This window comes from Lytechinus pictus, chromosome 1, assembly GCF_037042905.1.
Source record: "Lytechinus pictus isolate F3 Inbred chromosome 1, Lp3.0, whole genome shotgun sequence".
In the NCBI taxonomy this organism is placed as follows: domain Eukaryota; kingdom Metazoa; phylum Echinodermata; class Echinoidea; order Temnopleuroida; family Toxopneustidae; genus Lytechinus; species Lytechinus pictus.
Genome location: NC_087245.1, coordinates 6914031 through 6938197, shown reverse-complemented (window position 1 = coordinate 6938197; position 24167 = coordinate 6914031). Strand labels below are relative to the sequence as shown.

General features: G+C 35.1%; 1 protein-coding gene across 1 annotated transcript; it reads right to left on the bottom strand.

Moving 5' to 3' along the window:
- Positions 1–701: 701 nt before the first annotated feature.
- LOC129256572 (U11/U12 small nuclear ribonucleoprotein 48 kDa protein-like) lies at positions 702–21415 on the bottom strand. The gene is given in 10 exon segments (XM_064115511.1): positions 702–2675; positions 3587–3635; positions 3637–3699; positions 4663–4790; positions 6218–6379; positions 7995–8033; positions 10258–10330; positions 10745–10864; positions 12597–12757; positions 21304–21415. Coding segments are annotated over 9 exon segments (1002 nt in total). The 5' UTR covers positions 12741–12757; positions 21304–21415; the 3' UTR covers positions 702–2451.
- Positions 21416–24167: the final 2752 nt, after the last annotated feature.

Genomic DNA, 24167 nt, shown 5'->3' with positions numbered 1-24167 from the left:
CCAACTAAATATCAGGGCTGAGACTGGTATTCAATTGAAAAGATTTAAGTATTCTACTTAGCACTTTGTTTGGCTGAGCAAAATGCATAAACTCGTATTTGGATCACTAGGTATTTTACTTCACCAAGCCAAATTCAAGCAAAATAATTACAGTAATAATAACCATTGTGACGTCATAAAGTTTAAGCCAAATAATGCGCTATTTACTTATCCACCCGTGTTCAGTATGTATGACTGCATATGCAATGTATGAATGCATATTTGCACATTTGTAAATTCCATGCAAGCCAGACTTAAGCCAGGTAGGCAGTTACAATATATTTAACCAAAAAAATACAATTGAACACCTGAGATGAATATTTATTTTCCTATTGCAAAATACTTAATACCAATATTGAATTGAATACCAGCTCTGGGGACCATTTTATGAAGCTGTTTGTAAAGCATGGCTTGTGACCTTTCTTGTGCAAGATAATGATATCAGTAATTTGTAATCTAATCCGTTCCAACTTTGTAGTTTAAATTCTCGTTAACTAGCATTTCGTCTGCGGTCATCCAAACTGTCGTATCACACAATGCCTGTACGACAGTGCAAACCTATTTTAGAGAAAATGAACTTCAAAGTTTACTATAATTTACACACTCTGTTCCCTGGCCTTACAACATAATCATTGCTAGAAAATACATGGTTGGAAAGACAATTGCTTGACCATTGCATCTTTATTTTTACACAAAACCATGATTCAGAGAAAATATTGCAAAAGAGCTACATGCTTGTAATTTTTCGTTTTAGCGATTTAGATTTTCCCTGTAAAACGCCATAGGGATATAACAACCCTGACCGTGATTTCAATGCATGCGATCAGTCAAAACATATCGCTTTTTCACGTACAAAGTCAACGCAGTGCCGATATGACAGTTTGGCTGACCACACATTTACAATTTCGCTCATTAAGTGCGCGCAGCTGTTTTTTGCTTTGCTACAGTACATGTTTCTAATGGGATTTGTGCATTTTATCAACAGTTTGTATGGCATCACTGTGAAAATACCCATAGATCTCAGAAACTAAAATAAATGTATAGAATGGGACTTTTACTTTCGATTTCTGCAAAAATCTAAAAAAATTATTTTTTTAACCAAAATTGACTGATACAATGGTTCGGATGAACACCAACAGTTTGAATGCAAAGTTTGTTACTTATCAAGAATTTTGTGTTAAAACAGGAAAAATAAGCAGTAGCTGCATTTCACAAGAAGGGACATCAGTTGCACATAAAGTCATGTGGGACTTCCAAAGATCTTTAGGAACCACCACCCATTGAGATATGACAGGGAACCCTACCCTCCCAAACACACATTCTCAGTATTCAGATATAGCACTTCAAACCACCCCACTTTGCATGCATGTATTCATCGCGTCTTATTATTTCAAAGCAGTGCGATGTCTGAAAAAAGTTGCATTGGCAACCTTGTAACATATTTTCTGTATCATTTAATCTAATTGTTTCACAGGTTTTTGCAGTCGGGCAACTATAAAAGTGAGCCCTGTCTTGGTGGCATATACTTGTAGATCTTTTCATAATTCATTGACATGCAAATATATTCTTGGTTTGCCATGCCATATTAAAAAGGCCTTATTACATACACTCAAATGATGCTACTTTCTCTAACTTTTTTCTTGAACTGAATTTAATTCACTCACAATTTTTAAGCAGCTGAATTTATTTAGATCAAATGCTAAAGAATTAATTCTTACTTCTTCATTCATTTACTCTGAACCACTGAATTCATTATAATTACCATGAACGTAAACAAATAATTACAATTAAAAGTGGACGGGCAGGCAAATACTTTTATATGTTAAGAAAAAAAATAACAGTGTATACATGAAACTGCAAATTATATGATGGTATTTGTTTTTTAATGAAAAAAAAAATTAAAAGAATTAAAGGGAGTACAGTTTTCTCTGAAAAAAAAAACCATACCACCCAAGTTTACTCAAGATGGGAGAATATATTTCCTTCTCTTTTTCCACATGGGTAATACCAGCATATTAGTGCACATACAGATGAATATAAATACTGGTATAACAAAGCTGCGACTCTGGTTGAGAGCTATATGTTAATCGTAAAAAAAAATAGCTGCAACATTTTCTTTAATTATTAGAAAACATTTGATATAAAATTTGCAACAAGCAGACATGTGGTTCTAAAGACACCTATAGTTGTTAAGACCTGGGCCCATTTCATAAAGGACTTGCAACTGTTGTAATTTTGCCATAATGGCAACTACCATGGCAACTGGGCTCAGCAGCAAATCACAATTGAGGTTTCTATGTGAGTTGCCAAATTGGCAAAGTTGCAACAGTTGCCAGTCTTTTATGAAACAGGCCCCTGAAGTTGCAACAGTTGCCAGTCTTTTATGAAACAAAAAACATTTCAGAAATCATTCTATAACTGATCAATCATTATCTTCCATAGATGGTGATCTATGTCTACTTTTATGCTTATGTTTACTATGACGACGATGCTTATGACGGTGTGATTTGCTTTCTTTGCTTTGTGATCTGGTCCGATCTCTTCTTCTGCTTCGATCCCTGCTCCGTGATCGGCGACGTCGGTGATGATCCCTTGTATCTCTGGAGGTACTACCCTCTCTAGATCTCGAGTGAGTTCTAATGGATGAAAACAATAATGGGTGATCATGAGTATTCTGTATAATCATGTGCACATGACAGCTTTAATAATTAAACCTGAGAGAGATAACAATAAATATTAACTTCCCACAACAATTAAGTCAGAAAGTGAGTGTGGGTCAAGATTTGATGTTTATTCTAATGACAATGTTTTTTATGGAAATACCACCAACGGCCTTAGACTAGTCATGTGGGTATAGGTCTAGAATGTGATGTGTCTGCAGTGCCAAGCAGGTATCTGTGGATGTGAAATACATTTGTACTCTAATTGCTATCACCGTAAATAGGAAATCAGGACAGTTTTACACTCTGATAAGAATGTTGCAATGCAAATGGTTATAATTCTCTATTCACATGGCAAGTATAATTTTCCTAATTTTTTTTCCTAATTATCTTCGAAAGTGCATTTTCTTATCTACTCAAAGGTAGAATTAGAAAGTAAATAGCAAAAGAAAGGACAAAATAATGGTTAGAAATAAAACTCCACACTTTAAGATAATGGTGAACACTCTCAAGTTTGGAGAAAATTGGTTACAGAATTTGATACAATCAAGCAGGCAAAATCTGTGGTTATTTGTTGATAAAATAAAGACTTAAACAGGTTTCATGATTCCTATAGTGAGAATCTAAGTCAATGATAATTAAAAATACATCAAAACACTTGGGCAATCATACAAGATTTTATTTCAATTTCAATGTATATATCCATTAAAATTCAAATTTTAGTGTTCATAGCACTGATTAGAAACCTGATTGATGAAATTTGGTTTAAAATATACAGGGTTTTTTCAATCTCAGTCAAAATCATTGGGTTTTCTTTATTTTTAAATGGATACAGGTGAATCATATTGTTTGCTACATGAGAATTAAAGTAAAGAGATTTGAAATACCTTTCATGTTTTTTGTCTTCCTCTTCTTCTTTGACAGCTTCCTCTTTTTCTTTGACAGCAGACGGAGAGTCTTCAAAGAACTTCATATTAGATTCAATGATCTCCCTTATAATCTGGTAGAGATTAAAACATAACAAGGTTTACCAAAATAACAACACAAACTGGAAGATAAAAGTATTAAAAAGAAAACAAAACAGTAAACAGAACATATTTCAAAGTAATCAAACCACATCATTAGTTTAAACTCAACAGGATTTGTATTCTTAATGACAAGTGTTCCTCTTTACGCAAAATATACAGGGTTATTTAGGTTGTAAAGATCTGTTTTAAATGACTTGTTATTGAGGCAGGTCCCATTTCTAAGCCATTTCAAGAATTGTTTCAACAGATTGTTTGATGCTCCTTTCATATTGAAAAGTAAACATCACATGACTTTAATATGTGATCCTACAGGAGAGTTGGTAAATCTTGTAACAATTTATTTCTATTCCTACATATTAATCAACAAAATTTAAAGGTCTCAGTCCTCTGGTTTTATGAGGGAGGCGCAACAAAAGTACATCAGAAATAACTTCATTCTCACAATGGAAAAAGTGACCAGCAAATCTTAATCTATGTTTAATTGCGGTGGTGGTGATAGGTGGGAAATCTGCAAAAATATCAGCTTTTTTTTGATCTCTACGCATCAAACTAGCTTTATAATTGACATAGAAACCATTATATTACTAGACCTTGCAGAAGATTTTGTAAAAACAACTCCTGGCTTGGTATCTTAGCAAGGAATCCTGCTCAGCATCTATTCTCATCTAATACTCCCAGTTCAGTATCAACAAAATAATGCAAGAATCCCCACTGCATATCATGGATGCGGCAAAGTAGGTATAATCTTGCTAATTTAAACTCACAGAATTCAACATCTTTGCACAAATCACAAGGTATTTACAGGATTCCTATCTATTTCATCTCCTTGTTTTCTAGTGAAACAACAGAAATCTTTCCAAAGGCACGTTTTTCTCAGCAGTCCTTACATAACCCAAACATGGCTAATTTTGTGATAGTGGCTGTGCTATACTTACATCAGTTCTGGTTTTCTTAGTGATGTGGACATTCTTAGCTCTATAGCTCTGTCTGCGTCGTCGGTAGTCTCTCATCTCAGCTAGGACCTCTGAATGAGTTTTCACTTTCTCCTTCTTGTCTTCTTCATCTACAAAATGAAGAAAAATTGACAGGAAAACAGATAAAACAAAAACAGGTCTCTTTGGAAAGCTGTATAGAAAAGAGACCACTGTTTGATACTAATAAAAAAATAATAATTAATGAATTATTTGATTTATTCATGCATGTTTACAATGTCACAATATGAATACAATATATGAGATTACATAGATGATATACTTTGTAAAAGAATATAAAACATGAAAAGTACATAATGAACCTTCAAAGGTGCGACCGTACAACATAAGCCTGGAGCTTGATTGGTTGAAACACCTTTCAACTTCATTTGTATCACTTAAAACAAACATAAACAAAAGAATGAAAATACAATGAAAACAAAAGAAAAGAACACAAAAAAGGAAAAGAGGAAATAAGAGAGGAAATACATAAAAGAAAAGGTGAAAGAATACCTTTATATTGAACAGTTAAGTATCAAGTTGTTATACATATATGGTAATAGTAAATTTAACAAAGTTCAATTCTTAATTCTCCAATTACGAAGGTAGAAAAACGTAAAATAACTCATGTCTTATGTGCATTTTATTGATTCTGCAATTTTGAAAGGAAAATGCGCTTTACAACCAATTTAAAATAAAGTGAGGTTCTCAAATTTCGAATATCATTTGGGAGAGGATTCCAACATTTGAAACCCGATGCCTGATTGATTTATGTGCTAATGTGGTGCGGTGATTAACCAAATGTATGTTTAAAGACTGCCTTGTGGGATATGAATGAACAGTGATGTTCATAGTAGAAAATGAGCCAGGCAGTATTTATCACTTGTTTACTGAACAATATCTCTACTATATCTACCAATTTAGGCATGAACAAGTCTCTCTGTGTTTTCCTGATCTAGATATTTATGGATGTGGAATAGATTATAGAGTGTAAAAGGCAGATTTGCACATACTGGATATCTGTGTCTCCATATTTAACCGAGAATCTAGCCAAAAACCAAGGTTTCTTACTGTACTAATTGGTATTACTTCAGATTCTCCTATTCTCATATGGTCAATATCCAGTTTCACAACTTGCCGTTACGTTTCCAACAATGAGAATTTCAGTTTTCTTTTTGTTAAGCATGAGCTTATGATGAAGCATCCAAGTATGGATAAAGCTTAAACAATCTTCCAAGATTGAAACATTACAATCTAGTTGATTCTAATCAGGGATATCAGAAATGTAGAGCTGTTTACCATCAGAATAGAATTGACAATGTATATTTGGACATTGTCTATGCACAATATTGATCAAGTTGCTCGTATACATAGTTTTGATTTAATGGGAGGACAACAAGGAAACAATGCCGAGTAGGATTCCTGTTGGAAACAACATCACCACCATCGCCATCATCATCATCATTACAGAAATTATCACAATCACATTCACGATCACCATCACTAAAATCATCTTTACCTTTCTTATCTGTTTCAAGGTTTATCTCTAGGTCATCAATGTCAGCTTGTGTTTGAATTTGACTCTTCTCCCTAACCTTCTCATAGATAGCTAGTCTCTCATCAGGGCTGAATTCTACATCAAGACGGTCCATTGTCCGAGGGAACGTCCTATCTGATGGACCTACAAGAGTAATAAAACCTGCATTAAAAATAGCTGTGTCATATGACAATATTCTTCTTTCATGCTTTACATATTAAGGGGCAATTCAACGAATTGTGCACTGTACATTTCCGGTCATCTATATGTGGGACCTTCCTAAAAAAGATCTCTGTCTCTGTATTCTATTTTATATGACAAGATGTCATGCTCTCAAATATTCATTACTCGAACAGATTGTAAAGTAAAGTGATAATGAAGAACAAAAAGATTTATCAAATTTTCCATATGGTAGGAATAAATTTGCTCTCTCTCTAAAGTCTTGTGAAACCATAAGCAATAAGGTACATGCATTATGGCATAATGAAAAAAAAAAACATTATATAAAATGAATAGGGAATTCACTAACAACCCTGGAAAACGTTGTTTTTTATTTTGCATAACCTTTAAAAATAATTTTTTTAATTCATTGATTTACCTTCTTTTGTCCGTTCATGTCTGTGAGACATTATGTATATAAGGTATTTTCCAGTGCACAGCTGAATAAATTACACATCATGTCCATTGATACTTTTTTATTTATACAGGACAAGTTTAAACTTTTTCCTTATGAAATACTTGGACAAATATATACATGTCAAGAAAAATCGTGAAAATTTACCTAATTTTGGTAAACTATCGCTAGCAAGGCTGCAAGTTTGTCAGATCTTCGTCGTAACTGGCATTATTGCTTGCAGCCTCGCAAGCGAGAGCTTAAAATACAAATAGGTAAGTTTTCATGATTGTAGATAAAAGAAAGTTTTGTCAAGAACTGAGCATTGAACTTTATATGAAAGGATATGTGTTTAAGGATATAATCAGTTGCTAACAGTGTGAATAACAGCCACAGATCCACAGTGCTCAGTGTATTAGTGTGAGTAAAAGGAAGTCAAGCTGAAGCAGTCTTGTATTATCCAGCTGAAATAAAAACAATTATTGTTTAATATTTCTTTATAAAAAATATTCTATCTACTCTTTGGTATTTGTTTCATTTATATAAGATAGCAATTTCTTGATATTTGATCGAAACTGATAAGATTCATGCAGGCAGGTAATATGATAATAATTCACAACCATTTTGTTTCTTATCTATGCTTTCAAAGCATTGCTTTGTTGTATCTTAATAGACCTAAAGTAATGGGGCATAATGTCAGACTTATCAATTTTTTTTCCCTGCTCCAAGTTTACAACTTTCCATAATTTGTTGATGTTCACCTTGAAATCCGTAAGTCAGGAAGAAAAATGATTTCATAGCTTGTATACGCAATACAATATGAAAGAGCAGACCCTAACCTATGAAATGGTGTATAACTTGTTTTTGTTTAATATAATATCTCTATTTTAAGGGAAATAATTCACGAAGATATCCACAAATTCACAAACTCCAGTATAAATACATTCTCTTGTTAATAATAATACATGCTTTGGGGAAGAGAGAAAAAAAGAAAACCTTCTCCGAAATCAAATGTCACAGGAAATCACTCTACAGGCAATTATGTGTAGAGTGATTCTAATGTTATTTTAATGTCATCACCGAAATGGCAACTTGCATTGATAAAGACCATACAATGCCTATTCAATCTGTTCATGTGACTCTTACCAGCAAATCTTGACATTATTTCCCTTTGACTGCTCATATCTAAAGGAAAAGATGCAAAAAAAATTACAAATCAATTTCAAAATAATCATATTTTAACATCAAAAACTAAATTCTATTAAAGAGTTTCAGTCATGAATCTATACAGACAAAGAAATTGGGAGTATCCGTTTATTACAGGTGTTGCTTGTCAGTTAAATTTCTAATAAAACTAGAAATATCGCTGAAGGTGATAGATATTCAACCCTATCATAATGGTCTTTTGTAAAGATCACTTATCAATCAAAATAGTATTTTCTCCTAACTTATTGCAAGATTTCATTAAGTGGCAATGCTTTAACTGACACATTTAATAAAGGAGAAATATATTGAAAATCGTAAAAATGGAGAATCATATATCAAATCAAAGGAGAAAATAAGGAGAACACGATGGTGTACATCATTTATCATGGAGACCGATGGAACTCAGTTAATTGATAGTTTAAAGTTCTCTCTCTGAATGCTTCAAACACGCAGAATTACGTCCGCGAAATTGGGGATTTTTTATGACGTCACTTTCTGTACGAGAGGCGTGATTGGCTCTCCCACGTGAAGCTCCACTTGCATGCAAAACCTGTTGCGAGGGTACGTTTTCTCCACATTGTCACTGAATACTTCGATCACGAAATGAAAGAAAACCCAGAATTTTATCTAGATTTGGATTTTCAAATTGATGATTTTGAAGATGAAGAGAATGATGATGAAGTGAACAACAAAGTGACGTAGTTGGGGGTAAATTGGGGGAATCGATGATGAGGAGTCGGACAATTCAACTTGCAACACGATCACATGCCGATTCGCTACCAACTCATGCAGCTGCTAAGTGCTAGCTACACCGCGCGTGCCAAATTGAATTCACGAAAATGACTTACCACACTGTCCAGACAGAGTCTCTTACTTCTGTGACTATGAAGAAGGAAAATAATGATAAGACTGTTCTTACAAATAAGTGAATGTAATCCGAACCTGAAGGCAAATCAACTCAACGAATAGCAGCAGACGATATGCACCGATGGTAAACTTCATGTGGCTGGGATAGATTGTCACTCGTTCTGTTAGATGTAATTTTTATCTCATTAATTTGACAAAATAACGAAACTCGGGGAATTATTTATCTATATAAAAATATAGTAACATCTCGTATAATTTTTTTTTTTTTTTTTTAAGTTCGGATTACATTCACTTGTTTGTAAGTACAGTTTTATCATTATTTTCCTTCTTCATAGTCACAGAGGTAAGAGACTCTGTCTGGACAGTGTGGTAATTCATTTTCATGAATTCAATTTGGCCCGCGCGGTGTAGCTAGCACTTAGCAGCTGCATGAGTTAGGTAGCGAATCGGCATGTGATCGTGTTGCAAGTTGAATTGTCCGACTCATCATCATCGGCGTAATTCCCCCAATTTACCTCCAACTACGTCACTTTGTTGTTCATTTCATCATCATTCTCTTCATCTTCAAAATCATCAATTTGAAAATCCAAATCTAGATAAAAATCTGGGTTTTCTTTCATTTCGTGATCGAAGTATTCAGTGACAGTGTGGAGAAAACATACCCTCGCAACAGGTTTTGCATGCAAGTGGAGCTTCACGTGGGAGAGCCAATCACGCATCTCGTACAGAAAGTGACGTCATCAAATTCAAGTCAATTCAGAGACCGATGCGAGGCATATTTCGGAGAGGCATTTTGAGCGTTTTTTAATCGGCGATTTTCACCTTATGTATTATTTTCGTTATTTTTGAATGACCCACTGATAATCCCCACATCATTACCTTTCCATTGACATATAATAAGACCACATTCATAATCAATATAGTTCTCCTTTAAAAAATCTGAATAAAAACTATTACTTCAACTTTAATAGAAAGAAAATTAAAGTGATTCACTGTACATATACACTATAATCTCAATCATAATAAAGATATTTAGCAATGAACATCATCATGGGCGTGTCGTGGTCTAGTTGTTATGACTCTCGTCTTTCAATCTGAGGGACATTAGTTCGATTCCTAGCCATGGCGGGTTTTCCTTCAGCACAAAATTTACCCACATTGTGCTGCACTCAACCCAGGTGAGGTGTATGGGTGTCCGGTAGGATTTATTCTTTGAATGCTCCAAGAGCCTTTAGCAGCTGGATCTAAAACCAGGGTAACATATAGTGCATCATTACGTAGGCAACTAGATACCTCATAAATACTATAAAGCCCATATCCCATATTGGATACCTACCAAGCTCAACTGTATGAACATTCTTTTTATTTTCATAGAAGAAGCTATTGGCCTCCAAAGATGCTGCATGATCCTATAAAGCAGAATAAGAAAAAAAAATATGGAGAGAAAAAGTCCTTGGTATGCCATACTTATGAATGAGTAAAGGACCATAGAATATTGGCAATCAGATGTACTGAAAATTAATATCTTGGTTTATTTGGGTTTGTCATTCATAATCATTCAATACTTTATAGATTATCAAAATTATAAATTTCATTCAAATCTAAAAACACTTTCATATTCTCATAAGGTTGTGACTCCCATACATGAATTCATGAAATCTATACAGCTTAAAGCTCGAAATGTGATCTTTCATAAGATTCTTGAGGTCTTGCAATACACAGTTCCATAGTTTCATGTACGCACTTTTTGTATTTGCATGTCAGACCCAAAATTGGTGTTAATGTGCAATACAGTTTAAAGATGATTTCCATCAATCTGTTACCTTTTCTTCCTTGGTGTATCCATCTCTCGCCCACTTGCATCTCTCAATGTGACCTTCAAGAGAGGACTCAATCACTCTATGATTTGGGTTAAGAGGACATACCATCTCAGCTTCTTTGGTCTTTTGGAAAGGGTAAAAGGAAAGAATTATTGATAATGATAGTAGTTATAGGACAGGTCTTGATAGTTGTAAACTGACCATTTGGGATTTAAATGTGCTGATTAGTGATTAGTATAATAAACAAGTGGAATGCTTCTGGCGGTCTCACCTGCATCATGCGATTCAATATAGCAGCAGTTCTGACTTTGAAAACTACTATAAAATAATTATTCACAAAAAAAAACATTTGTATAATGATACAATACTATGTTAATTGATATTTTACCTTGATCATGTGACCTAAAACTTGTCAGTGATACTTGATTATCCCTATATCCACATTTTATACACTATATAAACTTTGAAAGTTATGACAGCAATCTAATAATTACCTCTAAAATGGCAAAAGTTCAATGGCCTTAAATGACCTTTGACTTTCGTCATGTGACCTGAAACTCACATGAGATATTCGGTGATACTTGATGACTCTTATGTCCAAGTTTTATGAACTATTTATACTTACAGAGTTATGATGGTAATTCAACAAATACCCCAAACATGGCCAAAGTTCATTGACCTTAGACGTTGGTCATGTGACCTGAAATTCGCATAGGATGTTCAGTGATACTTCATTACTCTTATGTCCAAGTTATATGAACTAGACCAATAAACTTTCAAAGTTATGATGGTAATTCAACAAATACCCCCAGTTTTACCAAAGTTCATTGACCCTAAATGACCTTTGACCTTAATCATGTGACCTGAAACTTGCGCAAGATGTTCAGTGATAGTTGATTACTATTATGTCCAAGTTTCATGAATCAGATCCATAAACTTTCAAAGTTATGATGGTAATTCAACAGATACCCCCAATTTGGCCAAAGTTCATTGACCCTTTTATGATGACATTTCAAAAACTTAACCTTAGGTTAAGATTTTGATGTTGATTCCCCAACATGGTCTAAGTTCATTGACCCTAAAAGACCATTGTTCTTGGTCATGTGACATGAAACTCAGGCAGGATGTTCAGTAATACATGATTAACCTTATGGCCAAGTTTCTACTTTCTAAGTTATGCTGTCATTTCAAAAACTTAACCTTCGGTTAAGATTTGGTGTTGACGCCGCCGTCGGAAAAGCGGCGCCTATAGTCTCACTCTGCTATGCAGGTGAGACGATGAATGAATGAATACATAGATTCATTGATAGATAAACAAAGCAGTGGATAGATATTCCATTTCCTTTGTTTATTTCCAATTCCAACATTTACAATTGTTTCTTGCTTTTTATATCAAATTTTAAGCAAGAAAACATATTGCAAATTTCAGTTTACAAATATTATAATCAAGATTATCATATAAACTGGTTAGGAATGGAACAGGCTGCTTACTGGGATATATTTTGTTTTCCTGAAGGAAATGCCAAGTTTTTGTCACTTGTTTTCTCTAACTGTTGTAATTTTGTAAGGGAGAATATATTTTTTGAAGTTGGGGGGTCTAAAAAGAAAAAATATTACACATGCTATCCAGAGTAAACATGATCAAAAACATTCTTTAGAAAGTTGATGGGCATGCATATAATAGTACATGTTAAATTTAAAAGATATAACACAACCTTCCTCCCTCAGCAAGTTATTGGAAAACTTCAACTGATTTTATTTGGTGATTGGGATACTCATCAATCATTGTGAAAGGAGACAACAAAAGAGATATGTATCCCCCAAGCTCTAATTTACTGCAGTGTAACATACACACCTGAAGATCTTCAATACTCCATCCAATTTCTTTCAAAATTCCATCAAGGTTTTTGCTTGCTGAATCTATGACATCAGAAAATTTCTGTAGGGCTTGTTGCCGCTGGGCTACAACACCATTACTCAAAGCTGCACCTGTATCCATGACAACATTACTTGTACCTGTAGAAGGAGAAAATTAATGATCACGAAAATGAGTATTCATCTTTATATCAATCTTCAAATAAAAGGACCAGGTAAAAAAAATCTCAGCATGTAAGGAACTCTTTCAAAAGAACAAGTGGAATGCCTCTAATTATTCACAAAAGAAATCATTCATATGATAATAAAATCATATGTCCATTGACCAAAAATGGCCTTTGACCATGTGACTGACCTAAGATGTGTGCAAGACAATCATTCATACTTGATTACTGTTACCCTTATGTCTATATGTATATTTTACGAACTAGATCCATAAACTTTCTGAGTTACATGTATGATGCCAATTCAACAAATATCCCTAACATGGTAAGTTCACTCACCTTAAATGACCTTTGATCCTGGTCATGTGACCTGAAGCATGCACATGATATTCAGGGATACATGGTTGCTCTTATGTCCAAGTTTCATGAACTAGATCCATAACCTTTTAAAGTTATGGGGCGGTATTCTGAAAACCGTGTTAGCTAACACGATTGGTATTCTGAAAATCGTGTTAGCATGAAAAACATGTGGCCCAGGTGGTAACACCGTACAGGTCATGAAATATGCAGTGCGCAATGCGCAACCCCCAAATGCAGTGTTAGGGAGGAAGATAACATGAAATTTGGTATTAGCAAAAAATGGTGTTAGCAAAAATTTTATTCAAAGATAACACAAACATTTAACACCATTGGCGGCGGAAGCCAAAATATAAAACAAATTTAGGGGGGTCCACCTGAAATTTTGGGAAGGTAAAAAATTGGACAAGCAAAAAAAAAAAAAAAGTTATCAACAGAAATTTTAAGGGGGGCAGGACCCCCCCCCCCACCCCCATTTCTGCCGCCTATGTTTAACACTAACCTAAGGAGAGGTTCAGTTCTGGATGACGATGGCTGCACTTTTTCTAGCAGACGGAAATGCCGATAACATAGACCGGCATATAGCTATAGTCTGGCAGAATTACCAGTAATTTTCTTTATTCCAACTTTATTCCAAATTTTCTCTCTACCTTTATTTCCACTAACGATGATTAAACGTCAATTTCTTTGTCTGGAACTAACTGTGAGAGTACCCTTCAAATGCATCTTTAATTTGGATTATTAAAAAAATCATTATTATATATGCTCATCTTTACTTTTTGCCATTATCGTTAAAAATTAAAGACAAAAAGGAGGGGAATAAAATTGAAAACGTACAGCAATTAAAAATCTCTCCTGCAATGGGACGTCATTCTATGTGTTACGGAGGGGGGGGGCAAAAGTGAGATACAAATATCTTTTTTTTGTCTGATCGCTCTACTACTAATTATATATAATCACATATTAAATTTTAGTATTTGTAAAATAATAATCTTTATCTATAAATTGTTCTTCAAAACGGCATCGCTAACCGGATGTACGTCATACATACATGTAAGCGGTTCAAGGGTCGACCCTATTGTATTTGCATTGTGTACATGTGGATCGAGGGATCTACACGAGATCAGTCTGGTAAGAAACCTTCATTTTTTTACATTTTTATTGACCATTTTTTAAACCTTTCTACACAATTGGGCATAGGAAGGTGTAGAAATTAAAAAAATCAACACAATTTACGTGATTTTTATATTAAAAGATGGATTTTATATTGAAAGTTGGATTGGTCAGTCTCTTATACATACATGTATATGACCGGGGGTTCAAGACTCCAATGATGAAGAAGTATATGTCTAAATAGTAATAAAACATCATCATGGAGTCCTCAAGGCTAGCAAAAAATCACAATCATGATCACTCACACTAGTACGAGGTTAGTATGTACATGTATACTTACCTCGTACACCAGACCGCGTTTGACCCTGGATTTCGAAGTAGTCGGCAAAAATCGCTTCATTGCAGAAGTAATATTTGCCAAAACTCGTTCTCGCTACTCACCGGGGCTCATTCCGGTAAGTAGACAGGAATAACCGTCGTTTCTGGGGATTTATTCAACAATTTCTGACATTTTACTGTAATCCCCATTTACCGACGGTAGGGTGTACGTGTGGGCTCGCATGTGTTCTCATTCCCTCCCTTTTGTCAATTCATAGTCCAAAGTTTGATGTAATTTTACACATCGAATTTACAATCTAAGGATGTATAAACAACAAACTTTTAAAACTTGATATTTAATGTTTAAATACTTTAAACGATATAGATGAAAAAGGCATGAAAAATATACTTTACCGATGTTTAATTGGGTTGAACACGATAAAAATGGTCAAAATGGCAGCCAAACTATAAAATATTTACAAACGAACGTCAACAATCACGAATGTGATATCGATATCGAAAGTTACTTCGCATGTCTCTTCTACGGAAATACAAGGAAGCCCATTGGTGGCTCTAATAAATTTCACAACCTTGATTCAGCTCCTCTGTAATTTTATAACTGTGTCTAAATTCTTTGAATGTGCAATTCTTATGATTACTTGACTAATTATGGGCACCAATAAATGAAATACCTTAAAAAACATAATTCAAGATTATTATTGGCGATAACACTTTTTTGCAAATAATTTAAAACGATGACTAATAAAAAAAATATATATATATACGTACTTGCTTTAACGAACGTCAATAATACAGTATACCAAAGTCTATACAATGAAAATATTGGACACTTCACGGACTTCGCGTATGCCTTGCGTCGATTTGCGTGTAAAATAGTTTAGGTGCCTAGTCTTTCCCTTGTTGTCTTTGATATGAATATAAATCGTGCGCCCTCTTTAGGCCAAAAATTGATTTCGTCGCTGATCGAAGGGCATCTCCGTGAAATCTTCACTGAAGATCAAGAAAAAATACATTTTTTAAAAGGAAACTTCAAGGAGAAGTCACCAATGGATCTAAATGGTTCGGTGTCACTCATAGCAGAATGTGAAATCCAAAATTGTGTGTTAATTATCATATTTTATTTGGGCAAAAGCCCATTATATATTTGCATATGTCGTGTGTGTCGCGTGCATATGATATTGATATTCCTTCGCACGCGAGGTGAAATGAACCCATGAATCATTCATGATATGGTAATTTTTACGTTTTTGTACATGTATGGTTTTGGAAAAAAACCCACCTTCCCCCCCCCCCCCCCCCCCCGCGGCCCCTGCCTTGGATGTTCCTACGTATCGCTCATTTCGTCATGAAACAGGCCCTTATACTGAGTTATACCTTGGTCACATTTGTTCTAGTACTTCTACGGCGAGTCGAAAACAGCCGTTTTTTTATTAATTTTTATTCAAACCACCTTTATAGGCACGGCCGTAGTCACTAGATGGCGCTGTCGCGGAAGTGCTCAAAATTTGTACGCAAGCTTCGTTCGCTTGTCAATCATTGCAATCGCATAGCGATGCGATATCGTCAAAATTAAGCCCCTGTTAGCGCGAATGAATATGACATTTTCTCTTTGTGATTGTCCTCCCGTGCGATGAAAAATATGTCATCGTATTGCACAGGACTTTCGCGAGCTACCGATACCATTTTCGTGCCCCAAATTCCATGAAATCTCCCGAAAATAACCATGAAATTGTCGGTAAGTCAAAAATGTCTTGAGTTGCTCTCAATTCTTACCTTATTTAGTTGTATTTCTTGTAAAATGGGTCTCGAAGGGTTCCGGATTTTCCATTGATTGTGAAACTTGAGTTGATTTCCTTTCTGTGTATTGCAGTGAAATTGCAGCGCGGGGAATCGCAAGGGCTGGGGAAGCCCTTCTCAGTGAGGTTTGCAAGCTGAGCTGCCCTTGAATTTGGTCGAATTTCGAGCCATTTTAATCGCGCGCGGGATGATTAATTTACATCATAATAGAGATTAAGATTACGTCACGTACGTGCGTACCTGTGATACACACAGAAATGAAATTGAACTTGAATCACACGGAATCACAGTCAAGAAATGCTTTGTTTTCTTTGTTTGCTGAATGATTTCCTGAATTTAAAATCATGAATAAACACCAGAGCAATGACATGAATAAGATAATCATGGTCATATTTGAGAAATAACTAAATATTTTCTGAAAACGAGTGAAGATGATGGGGCAGTGATGTGCATGCACTGGAAAATGAACATTCAGTGTCAGTGCCGTGGTGTCAGTGTTACTGCCAATACTGGCTTTACTTTTGGTATTTTTGCACTGGTTTTTCTTTTGCCAACTAGATTAAAAACTCATTTATTGATATGTTTATTGCAATTTTTGAATAAATGGTAATACAAAGTGGAAAAAAAGATTAATGAAGATAAAAATAATTTTGACTAAAAACTTGTCATGCCATCACCCCCCCCCCCCCTAAAAAAATACCCACTATCTTGAATGACTCAGGTAATTTAATTTGCATTGAAAAAAATAAATAATTGTATTTATGCATTTTTTTATTTCTGATTCTTTCTGCCAGAATACCAGATGCCATCATGAATAACCTCACCACCAGGTTGAACTCCTAGTCCTAAACATCTTGATGATGACTATCTCCCGAGATATATCTTGCCTTCTTGAGATTGGAAGTTTTAAGTTCAAGTCAGAGCGACCTAAGGCCCTACTACCAAGAAGAATCCAGATTTACATAAAAACAAATCCCACGAAAGATACAAACTGATTTTACTATTAATGTGTAGTGTGTGTGTGAGACACTGTGTTTGTGTTTATTTTGATGAGGATCTCCTGTCTCTTTTTATTATTTCATTGACTGAATGAATGATCAATACCTAAAAGTGAGAACTGATTTTTGAGGAGAGTAGATAAGTGTATGGTTTTGAGTGAATTTGAGTAACTGTTTTGTTTTTATTACCGGTATTTTTTTCATAATTATTATTATTTTGCCTATTATTACATATTTTCAGTTATATATTTTCAGTTTATTTAACATTAAGTTTAAGTAACCAAATTTGATCAAAGTGTTCAATTTTTGGGATAGAATTTTGTAATTTCATTTATCAGGTAATAAAACTGAGTTTGGTAAATCTAAAACAAGACACTAAAAATATGAACACTTGGAGGTGCTCACTAAGATGAGGAAAAAACATGAAAGGAACTGGAACTTAAGTGGATGTTATAGCATGCCTTTCGAAGATCTCCAAGCACCTGGAATCATAGGCGGTGGAAGTGGGGGGGGGGACGATCCCCCTAAATTTTAGGTGGGGAGGGGACGACCCCCCCCCCCCCTCAATTTTTTGTTGATAACCTTATTTTTTTTATTTTTTTTTTGGCTTGTCAATTTTCACTTTTGTTTCCTGTGTCCCCCCCCCCTAAGATTTTTGGTCTCTATTTTTTTTTTTTTGTCAAAAAATTTTGGCGGTTCCCCCCTAAAATTTTTGGCTTCCGCCGCCAATGCCAGGAATGATGATGTTCAACTGAGAGTCGCTGAAGTGGAACTTGTTGCAGAGAATGATTATTCCAGGACAAGTTAGATGATATTACCCAGCCCATACATCACAACAATGGAAGGGAGACAATATACCCCTGTAATACGTGAAGTATCATATTATCTTCAGGTTGGTTTGGAAAGTAATAATAGTCCTCTAGTCAATAATAACGTCTGTCCAACATAATGGTTACATGGTACTATCGAGCAATTTGGGGGTTCAATCACAAACAGCAAAAGTTTAGTAAATTGACACTAGTAAGATAATTAAACAAATATAATACAGCCAAACTGTCTGACCCCTTACTTGACTACTAACTTAACTACTTATTAAAAAATGACAAGTGATGCTTAGGCCCTTTGTAACCATTGTATTGGGCAGACTTTGAAGCAGATGACTAGAATTCATACTTTCATGAAGATGAAGGAAGATCAAAAGAATTATTACAATTTAGCAAATATGAAATTAGAACACTGTCATGGTTATAAAAAATAATGAATTTCTATCAAGTAAAATGACAATACAATGTAAGAAATAACTGCAATCAAGTAATTTCATTTGCAAAAGATATTTTCCATAATTTAATAACCAAATTTCTCAAGATAATATTCTTCTGCACAGAAGTGTATGACACGCTCAGTGTAAATCATGCTGTTTATAAATCTCTAGGAAACCTTTTTTTTTTCAAAATGAAAATACATGTAAACTTAATAAAAACCAGGGGTGGATCCAGGATTTATCCGGGGGGGGGGGGCACATTTTCATGATGAAAATTTGTCAAGCAAAAAAAGGGCCTTGCTTTCCGGGGGGGGGGGGCATACTTTGGTGAAAATGGCATATTTTCATTACAAATCTCGACTGTGGCTCTCTAAGGGGGGGGGGGTGAGCCAGATGTGCCATCCCCCAGATCCACCAGTGATAAAAATCAACATTTGTGAAAGATGGCATACCTTATACTGAATCGGTAAATTCAATGCATATGTCTACAAAATGAAACTGACATGTTTGAATAAATTGCTTATTTTTATTTCTAGAAAGAATTCATTAATAACAGCTTAGAGTTATTGAGAAAACATCAGGCAAAAATAACATTCTGATATGCAATAACTAAATCTGTTTTAAATATGCTTTGTTTATCAAAACCCCCTGTTATGTCAAAGGCTTTATCGAAATAAGATTATGCTATCATTTATAAATTACTGCATTTTGGAGCCCATTCAAAATGAATCATATAGGGCAGTGCCACACCTTATTCACTAAAATAAAGGAGGGGTGCAGCTGAAAAATCTCATCAGCAGGGGCAATAATTTTCACCGCCATTTCAATAGTACTATTAGATATCCTGAAAACACATAATTAAAATAAAATTAACTTTCTCTCAGGAAGTGCCCCTGTATACTATTACAGCCCTTGACAAGTATATTCTCTAAAGAGGTTCAATAATCCCTTCTCTTCCCTTGTAGAGTCGGTTCGGGTGTCTGAAAAAAATGATAAGCCCAAAAAAAAAGATCATTAGTAAAAATTGTAGAGTGAACAGAACATTTCATTAAAAAAAAAAATGACAAGCAAAAACAAAGATTGATCTGGCATTGGAAAATAAAAGGAAATTAATGAACACCCCCCCCCCCCCCCCAGCTTCAACATTTTTTGTTGTTTGCTTCTCCTGCTTACAACTTTATAACTTTACCTGATACACCATATATGGACCTTTCAAAACTTTTGGCTCCATTATCATGACTTTGCCACTGTTCAAGTATTATTTATTTGAAACCAATGCTAAAACTATAAGGTGAAATGAAATTATATAAAAAAAATTTCACAAAGTATAAAATCATAATGATGTAGGCCATGTTGAAATTAGACCCTGGACTGGACTCAAAATTAGATCAAGTGTAGTGTAGACCAAATGTAAATTACACAAAGTGTAGACCAAATGGCAATTAAAAAAAAATTATAGACCAAATGGTCAAGCCCATTTGGTATAAAGACTAAAAAAATATAATTAAGTAGGTCATGCTGAAATTAGACCAACTGGACATTTCGCAAAATGAGAATTAGACCAAGTGTAGACCAAATGGGTTTGGCCCATTTGGCATTAGACTAAATGAGAAGTGGGCAAACTGCATGTAGACCAAATGAATATATACATATTTCACACTGGAACTGCATGATATAAAGCCAATTTTATGTACCGGTATTTGACAAAGTAAAAAAATTGTAATTATGTAGGTTTATATGCTGAAATTAGACCAACTGGACATTTCGCTAAATGAGAATTAGACCAAGTGTAGTGTAGACCAAATGGGTTTAGCCCATTTGGCATTAGACTAAATGACAAGTGGGCAAACTGCATGTAGACCAAATGAACATACACCATGTACACATATTTCACACTTGGGACTGATAAAGAGAGCCGTAGCAGACGACGGAGATGCGTACATGATCTGCGTCCGCAAATAACGTGCACGCATGTATGTACTAACATGAAAAACAGCATATGGGACGATCTTACAAAAAATTGCACATGCGGGGCTATTGGAGAGTCACAGCAGATAACGGCTAGCAGACGCCGATGGGCGCGCGCATTTAACGAGCACATCGTGATCGTTTTAACTATCGATAGTACGTACAGTGTATAACAGAGGTACCGCGATGTCTATGGCTTTTTCGGCCCATGTTGGTGCTATGAATTTGTTTTTTTTTACAGTTTAAATGAATTTTACGTAAGTTTTAAGTGGTTTCACATGATAAATTAGATATTATTTATTAAGGAATATTTTGATATCATTCTTGGGACAACAAACACATTTTGAAATTCTTGTTGTCCTGCCTAACCTTTATGTAGCTGGTACCAAAAAGATAACTCGCCATACGGCCGCCGTAGAACAAATGTGACCAACGTATTACTATTAGTGACGTTCTGGGCGCACGGCTTCACGTCACCGGGCGCTCATCTCACATCTGCTGGATTAATTTTTGCACAGGTTACTCTACCTAACACAGAAATAAGCATGTGGGACTGAATTCTAATGTTGATACTCGGGATAATGTCAATAAGAAACTGAACTTGAAGTCTGAACATATTCAACTACAATAAATATAAGACCCCAAATTATCATCACACGGGTTAATGAGCAAAACATTCAACTGGCATACCTTACAACTACTGCAACTGGTCCGTTTTTGTCATCGAAATTCTGTCCCTTGGCTTTTCTTCATAAATTTCTTCGATCTCCCGTTTTTTTACGGCACGCCGCTCGAGGGACGTATGGAAAGCGTAACTTGAAACGATCTTATCAATAGTCGCATCCCGTGCGGGGGCAAACTGATAAAAAAATATCCAGTGGCGTATAACTTAACTACGGGGGATTGGCATCGGCTGGCAAAAACACACGAAGAGGGGGGGGGGGGGAGAGAAAAACGTAGATCTAGTGGGTAAAAGTAAAATGAAGTGCAAGAAGTATTTTCCCCATACTTTGACGAAACATAATGTGCTATAATAGGGCCTATAATTATAAACGTATGTGTTCATAACTCATGACGCTCACATTATGAGATATAGGCCTATAATCCCGTTCAAGAGGATTAAATGACCCCCCCAAAAAAAAATCCTGTTTTAATTCTAGACAGAAATAGCCGTCGTTTCTGGGGATTTATCTAACAATTTCTGAGCCAACGCAGTTCAGCGGAACAACCAAAAATACAGAGACTGAAGCTTTATATATGGTATACCCGTTTTCAATTATAAGCCAATATCTAGTAAAACATTAGTATCTTTACATGGTTACTTAAAGTGATTGCCTCTGCCCCTTTCAAGGTCTGAATAATAAAAAGAAAAAAACAGTCCACGCTTTGCGTTCGCATTAGTGGATTTATGAGATATGTATGCCCATAATGAATTCCTAAAATATCGCACTTTTCTCATCTCAACATTTTCAGCTCGCGCTTCGCGCTCGCATTTTTTGGATAAGAGAAAGACGTATGCTCTTCATAAAATACTAGAAACAACCCTTAATTAAAATTTCCATTTTCAGATCTGAATATCTCGCTTGCAATATTTGATCAAATAAGTTTCATAATATATTCATGATGCCATTGCGGGTCTAAATATTAAAAAAAAGCTCTCGCTTCGCACTCGCATTAGTTGAACATGGTGAGATAATGTAAGCTCTTCATGACTTCCGAACAAAGTCCTTAAAATTACCCCTTTTATATATTTATCAAAAGAGCTATAGTGCTTCTCGCTCATGTTGTTAGCTTATTTAGACAGTCACGTTTAATAACTACAAAATTGCCTCATAATAATGTCTCGTTTACAGGTCTGAATATTGGTATTTGATTAATGAGATATATATCCTTTTTATGAATTCTTAACAGCAGTCCTTAGAATGTCTATTTTAAGGTCTGGCGTACAGATGGGGTAGGCTTGGGGGCTCTTGCCCCCCCCCCCAAAAAAAAAAAAAATCACGACCAAGAAAAAAGAAGAGAAAGGAAAGAAAGAGAAAAAGGTGAAATATGGTATTAGGCCTATTTTCTGATTATCATGTAAGGCTATCACAAAATGTTATTTTTGTGATAAAAATGTCGAATTTTTCCTCGATTTTACACGATGCGCCATATCTAGCACCCTCATTTTTTACACCACTGATAATTGACTTAAATAAGTTACTCAAAATTTTCGCTCGTGACCCCCCCCCCCCCCCCCCCCATATGGCATGACCCTCTGAAAAAATATTTTCCATTTTAACATTGATTTCCAAGCAATAGCGATTCACCGCGGATGAAGTGTTTGGAATAAAAAAAAATTATTATTAGGCCAATATAAGGTTGATATGACCATGTACCTACTATTACAGGGGCCTAGCCAGTGAGGATTATTGTATTGTTACTGCGCTGAGCATTGTCACATCAAGTCAACAGATAAACCTCCGAGTCCAGGTCCATGCCCTTTTAAATTTTGCACAAAGCTTATGCACAACTGGTGGAAAATCAGTTAACTCAGTGTAAAAGAAAACTTTATCCTGTCGATTAGTTGGTTTTAATGAAAGCTAAAGGAAACTATAAAGTAAAATTCTGGTGAAGGTAAGATGAAATTCCGACATAGAATAGTGGAGTTATGAATTTCTATTCGTTTTTATTCTGTGACGTCAGAGATAATGAGCTGCTACATAATATATCGTGTAACGTTTTTGCAATTTTATTTTAAAATCATGGTGAAGTTATTTGTGCGGGATATATTATTATCATGTCAGAATGCCATTTTAGTCATCATGTTTTATTCAAAAATGGAATTTATGGAATTTATCATATTTTGGGGGAGCTGCTCAGCTTGCATGATTTCACAAATTATAAACTTTTAATATTCTATTTTCTCTTATCTATGGGTGAATTTTTATAAACACTTCATGAATATTTATTTTCAAGTTTTTTGCTTTTACAACAATATTATTATCAGGGTGAAGTTGGTTTAAACAAAAGAAGACCCCCCCAAAAAAAAAAAACTCAATACATCATCATTACATTGGTGTAAATTGGGGATAATTTAGATGAGACATGATTGACAGTTTGTACAAATATAGGCCCATCCCATGCTGCAAGTGAAATTAAATTACAATTAGTTTCTGGTGATAATGTTCAAATCAAACTCATTAACCCTTACTGTACTGGGATATTTGGCTCGGATGGCTCCGTGAAAATACTGGATGGGGGCTTGGTCTTGATATCTCAGAGGGTATAGGGTTAGAGATAGGATTGTAATAAAGTTTTGGTTCAGAATAATGTATAGATATTATATTTAGTTTCGGAGGTTAGGTTTTATGTTTGGCTTCCATCCAAGCAGTTGTCGCCAAATCAATATGTCATTGAACCCCATGATCATCTACTTCAGCAATCATTACCTGGTGGCTCAGTGGTAATGAACGGGAGGTCATGGGTTCGACCCCACCGATACCAAAGGCTTTAAAACTTGTACCTCCTGCCTTCTTGTCAGGCGCTCGACGTATATGAGAATGAAGAAGGGT